The sequence below is a fragment of the Chaetura pelagica genome, unplaced genomic scaffold (genome assembly GCF_000747805.2).
Source record: "Chaetura pelagica isolate M959 unplaced genomic scaffold, ChaPel_1.0 scaffold119, whole genome shotgun sequence".
In the NCBI taxonomy this organism is placed as follows: Eukaryota; Metazoa; Chordata; class Aves; order Apodiformes; family Apodidae; genus Chaetura; species Chaetura pelagica.
The window spans coordinates 1,437,972-1,444,415 of NW_009954406.1; the positions used below are offsets into that span (position 1 = coordinate 1,437,972).

At 36.1% G+C, this 6,444-nt stretch overlaps 1 protein-coding gene across 1 annotated transcript; it reads left to right on the forward strand.

The window, feature by feature from the left end:
* The first annotated feature begins 682 nt into the window (after nt 1-682).
* On the forward strand, nt 683-4,052 carry ARL14EP (ADP-ribosylation factor-like 14 effector protein). The gene is made up of 3 exons (XM_010004247.1): nt 683-1,105; nt 2,121-2,251; nt 3,713-4,052. Exons 1-3 carry the CDS (start codon nt 683-685, stop codon nt 3,939-3,941), a joined length of 783 nt encoding a protein of 260 aa, XP_010002549.1. The 3' UTR covers nt 3,942-4,052.
* The last annotated feature ends 2,392 nt before the right edge of the window (nt 4,053-6,444 follow it).

Consider the following 6,444-nt stretch of genomic DNA (forward strand, 5'->3'; position numbering starts at 1 on the left):
CAGCAGGTAATAAAACATCAGCATGGTATCAACACTGCTTTGAAATACAAATCTGAAACACAGCCCCATACAAACTTCTCTGGGGAAATATGACTATCCTAGCAGACTGTGCTTTTTGTCTGGTTTTGTCTGGGCAGAGTGGTGTGTAGGTGAACGTGAAGATCCCAGTTAGGTTGCATTCATTGTATTAAGTTTCTCGGGGGGGTGAAGGCAAATTAATTCCTTTCTTTTGCTAGAAATTTGTCCTTTGTGTTGCTGTAGAAAACAGTGAAGAATGGGCTCAGGCTTTCGTGTTTTAGGGCCAGCAATGGATTTGCAACTAACTTTGGCATGGGTATGAGACCACCCTATACCTTGCTTCCAGATTGCTTTTAAGTAATGCTACTGAACATTTTTATAATTACTGTGGCTGGAAAAAAATGCCTCTTGAAGGAATATAAGATGCTTGATTTCATTACAGAATGAAATTCAGTGTATTTTTAGTCATTCCTCGACTGGAATTGCTTTATATACTTTTAAAATTACTTAAATCTAGTCTGTCAAGCTTACAGATAAAGGTTTGCAGCACAAATCTGATTGATTTTAATGCTTTCTCTAGGGTGATCTTCATAGAAACTGCTAAAGACTTTGAAGAAGCCGTTTTAGGCAAAATAACTGAAATAAATAGTTGTGATAAAGTAAAATGGATCCTTGTTCAGTTGGAATTCAGCTTCAAGCTACCAATGAATGCCATAAGACCTATTATACCCGTCACATGGGCTTCAAGACTAAGCAAGATATATCTTCAGCTGATCTACTGTTACTGCAGCTAAGGACTGGAATAACCTTTTCAGAGAATAATACCATCTGCTTCCACCATGCAAAAATTTACATTGAAAGATTCGAAGACTTGCAAAAATCATGTTGTGATCCCTTTAACATACACAGAAAACTGTCAAAGAAAAGCTTACGTGCAATTGACTTAGATGATGCAACTTTTTTAAGTGCCAAGTTTGGAAGACAGTTTGTGCCTGGTTGGAAGCTTTGTCCCAAATGTATGCAGATAATTAATGGAAGCGTGGATGTTGAATCTGAAGATCGCCAAAGAAGAAAACTTGATTCTGATGTATGTATAAGGATCAGTTTTCCCACCTCCTCTAAGTTCTGCAAGCTATCGGAATTGGGCTTCATACAAGTCCTACATAAAGAAACTGAGCTTTTAAATAGAAATATAGAAGGTGTGGTCTTTTAGATGTTCGGAAGATCACTCTATTTAAACCTTTATTTGGAACACCTTAAAAAAAATTCCCCTTCCCTAGTTAAATGTTATGGCCTTTTAATTTCAAATTACAGTGTGTATGAGGGCGACTTACAACTCCTGAGTTTGTGTAAGGCCCAGGCTTCTGGTAGTATTGTAAGTTGTTACTCAAGCCTTACAATAATGAGCTCATGTGCTTAATACTGAACACTACAAAGGTTGCTTCTCAGGTTATTGTGATAAACTTCTAGCTTAGTCTCTTCTGTTTAAAAAAAAAGAAAAAAAAAAAAGAACACTTTCTCTAGCAATTTGTTACCAAGTGAACCTGCATCGAGGTGAATTAAGTGGACTCCTGTCATGGTGTCTGAGCTGCAAAGGCCATGACATTTTGTTCAGGGGCAGTAATGAACTGGTGTCAGAGGATAATGCTTTAAGAGCTTGGAATACAGCTTGTGCCTTGTTGGATGCATTGTTCAGGATGTGTGCAGGTAATCAGCAGAAATGTGGGCAACCAAATCAGCAAGAGCTCATCCATATATGCCCTGTACCAAAGCTGAATTGCCTTCTAGGAAATGTCCATTTCAGCCCAGTGGCTGGTGCCCAACTCTATTTTTCAACTACATTTCAGTATGATAAGGAGGTGAAATTTCAAAGATTGATTAAAACTGCTACTATAAATCTTGGGATTGTTGGGTTTTGATACTGGTACAATCCTCCAGTATATAAAAAAATGAAGACTTAAGTTGTTTCTCCTGGGAAATCCAGTGCTTAGAGTTGAGGTCAATTTACTTAAGTTATTACAATATCCTGACTGGGCTGAACATTTTCATATGAATTTAGGTTTGTTTTTGTATTTTAATTGAGATTTTATGTCTTTGTTCAGGGACGTATAGCCAAGGCTTTAAAGTCTCTACAGTTTGCTAATCCAGGAAGACAGACTGAATTTACTCCTGAGACCAGTAAGAGGGAAAAAAGGCGGCTCCAATCAAAAAATGCATCAATTAATTCAGACAGGTGAACTGTTTCCTATATATACTTTAACTTTCACTACAAAATAAAATACTTTTGGTGTTTAGTGTCCCTGTGACACTATAATATTTTCTATGTAGATGTTTTGCTTATTTATGGATTGCTTTTTTTTATCTTGAGGATGTTAAAACTCACTCTCATTATGACGTAAACAAAAGAGAAAATAAAGTGTAAGCATATAGTCCATCTATCAGGCAATTACAATACAAGCAAGTATTTGGTAGGGCCTGATAATACTAGAGATAATAGATGAAGCTGTTAATTAATGCATAAACTAACAGTCTGATAGTAGACTGAATTTGAATACAGTAAGATCAAGCAGACTTAAAGTCTTAGAATTTTTATCTTTCAAGAAGATCCACTTTGTAAACAAAAGTGTGCAAGTTAGGACCTTCCCTTCATTTAAAAAAAAATAAGTTAGTGTCCAGGTTAGATACTACTAGATAACAGGTTGCAACCTTCTAATGTGACATTTTTTAAAAAAATACATTTTCTACAGATGAGAAAGGTATATGCAGCTGAATTTTGTCTGTCATTTTCTACCAAAGTTTGGACCAATTCACTCTTGTCCTGATAGGAATGATAGAAGTCCCAGCTTTAACTAGTCATACAATATTGGTTAAAACATGCAAGATAGACCACATGAATACCTTTCCTCTGCACTCCACCTAACTTTAACCCTGTGAGACAGAAACAGACATTAGATGTGCTGCTCACAAACCACACATCCTTTTCCCCTCCTTTTGTTTCTTCTGCTCAATTTGGGCACAAGTTGCAATCAGGAAAATTACGCTGAGATGTTAAGAAAACACTTTATGTATGTATTAAATCACTGGATCAGAACGTTGTGATGTCTCTGACATGAGAGCTATTCAGAACTTAACTAGACGCAGCCCTAAGCAACCTGATTTGAGTTGACCTGGCTTCGAACAGAGGGACCGGACAAGGTAACTTCCAGAGATCCCTTCCAGAGTTTTTCTGTGATGCTGCAGTTTAACAGCATTGTTACAGAGATAGATAATGATGAAAGCATTTAAAATACTTTTAAATTAAGATGTGCACACCTTAAATGATTCTACATGACCTCCATCAAGTTACAGCTACACATTAACAAAAAAAAAATTTAACTCGGGGAGCATTTTGTATCATCTGAGAAGTGTCTGAATCTGAAGTTTACATCAGGTAGCTAAGAATATTCCTAAGTGGCTGAGTGTGATATTGAAGAAATAAAACCTTACTATTCTTGAAGTTATTTCAAAAGCACTATAATGGCAATACTGTTAGGACCAAGAAATGTCAAATACAGTGACATAAATGCAGCTTTTAAATTAAGTGTTAAAGTAAACACCCAAAGAAAGCAAACTTCTGTGCAAAACTTTTAGCAACGTGGCATCAAAATAAGTGGGGTTTGTAACCTGGAAATAACTGTTGTTTTTCATTATACAGGCAAGTTATACCAGCCAAGAGTAAAGTCTACGACAGCCAGGGACTGCTGCTTTTCAGTGGAATGGACCTCTGTGATTGTCTGGATGAAGACTGCCTGGGATGTTTCTATGCTTGTCCCAAGTGTGGCTCCAACAAGTGTGGAGCTGAATGTCGCTGTGACCGAAAGTGGCTGTATGAGCAAATTGAGATAGAAGGAGGAGAAATTATTAGAAATAAGCATGTTGGTTAGTGCATATGTGCATTGTTTATCCTGAGTTTATATTTCATGCTTTAAACACAGCAGTCATCATTTAGTGGTTCAATGAAAGCCATTGGATTATTTCACAATCCACAATTGATGTGCTCACTTTCACATAATTTTCAGTATGATTATGGAGATAATCATACTACTGTCTTTTTAGTTTGTTCTACCTTACACTCAGTCTTGTTATTCATCCAAGTAAGTTCTAACTGAACACTCATTTTATGTAGGTATAAGGTGCTACATTTTATGTGGCATATCCAGAGCCACTCACCATTGTTCTGTATTCTCTTTTGCACAGTGTTCCACATCCATGTATCCCTCATCTTTTCTCCTCTAGTTCAGGTTGTCATGATTTTGAATCTGTTTTAAGTTGAACACTTGAAAAGTTCTCAGTGAATTTAAATGCAGTATTAATAAAACTCTAGTATTAATATGAATGCTATATCTTCTATAGATTATCCCAGCTATATCTGATAAATTGAACTATGTTCACTTACATGGATTCAGGAGGCATTCAGGAGTTAAGATCCCAGCCAAGTTACTGGGATTTGAGATCAAGTTACCCTTATGAATTGAAGCCTCACTATTAAAGTGTTATTAAACTGTCAAGGCAATGAAAATAACACATTAAAGTGTTCAATGGTGGTACTGGTTTGTTGGTTTCTCTATAACAATTGAAACATTTGCTGCAGTTATCACCAGTCTGATCAATTACCAGTCTGGAAGGGTCTTCAACAGCCCTCTCCCCTCCTTTTTTAGTTTTGAATGGTTTTAAGGTAAATGTTTACATGCATCTGAAATTAATTCCAGTGACTGTTTCCAAACTAAGAATATCCAGACTGCCACGAAAAAAAAACAACTGTTGAACTGAAATTGTGTGGGTTGATGCAATATCCATCCTCATTGAAATTTTACAGCATAACAAGATTGAAGATATTTTTATAAACAAAATCTTAATAACGTTATTTCTTGGTATTGTTGTATTTTGGATAAATTTCATAATTCTGTGATAAACTGCATATTTATTTGGTCACCTTTGTTCAAGAATACTATTTAACGATTGATTTCTGAAGATTTACTTGATAAAGTTACAGAATCTTGCTATTTGTTTTGAGTGTTTTCTCATAAGTGACATGAAAGCTGCATCACTAAAATCCAGAGTTACACTTGGAGTTGTGCTGACATCTGCTGGTACTAGTGAAGTGTAAGCATTGACTTACACTACATTTTTATGAAATCTGCTACAAAAATAAACAGCCTCTCTTTTTTTGGCCAGAGCATTGGCTGTTCTTCCAACTGATGGCTCACTGGATGTGGATTCCAGCCACATTTATTGTAAGAACAATCATGTGAGTTTATTCAGGGAGAGCAGCACGCTCTTTAAACTCTTTTCCAGACAGCATCACCATAGCTGAGTAAGAGCCACAGCTCCCCTTACATGCAAATGGCATTTAATGACTTTTACTTACTGACTACAGAGCATGTATGTCCTGATACAGCAAATAATCTTGTGTTCAGCCCCTGTTTGAAACTGTTTCATCTCTTAAGCAACCTTTTGAGTTAGATGAAAATATAAATACATACCTCCGTGAAGGAGAGGTAGTGAGGAAAAACTGGTCTAGTCTTGTAATTTTATTGTATTTATTACTTTTTAAATCAGACTAGAGTCAGCAGTACCCATTGTTCTTAACAGGCTTCCAACTGTTTGATGAATATAACTTGCCACTTAAGTCCACAGTAATGCATAACTCTTCCAGCATTTCACCAAAATGAAATGCAAGTCTGCCAGTAGCTTAAGTTGCCTAGAGCATCCTAGTATTAGGACTGTATTTCTCTGTTCACATTAAGTCTCTGAAAAGCATATTCAGTCTCTTACTTTACAGATTGACTAGCAGTGAGTACTTTCCTAAATAAATCGCTCGGGTTGTTTCTGAACAAAATGCATAGGACTGCTGTTCAGCTAAAAACCTGCCTGAGTACTGGGTTCTGTTGACTGCTCTAGAAGCTATTTTTTCCAGTAAAATAAGACTTTTGGTTGTTCACATGTCCTGCTTACCTGTTTGACCATTTCCATTTAGCTGCATTTCCTTAACATGCCTGTGTTGTAGTGTGTTAAGTTCAATAAAACATTTTTATATAATTCCATGTCCCTTTCATCTGTTTTTATGTTAAAAGATATTATTGCATGTAAAACTTGCAACATCTTGCTAGATTTAATTTTTTTTCCATTTTTTCTGCATGTTTTTATGAACACTACACAAACTTACCCATTATAATACACAAGCTATTTTGTCATTATCTAGAAGTGACTGCATATTGTTCCCAATGCCATATGTACTTCCCTATCTCTCAGAAATACTCTACAACTGAGCCTGTTAAACAGTATGTTGTTATATTATAGCCAAAGGAAACAAAGCCTTTCCATAAAAGCCCAAGTTAATAAACCAGATGTAATAACCACTTTAATTTCTGCATGCATCGAAGAGAA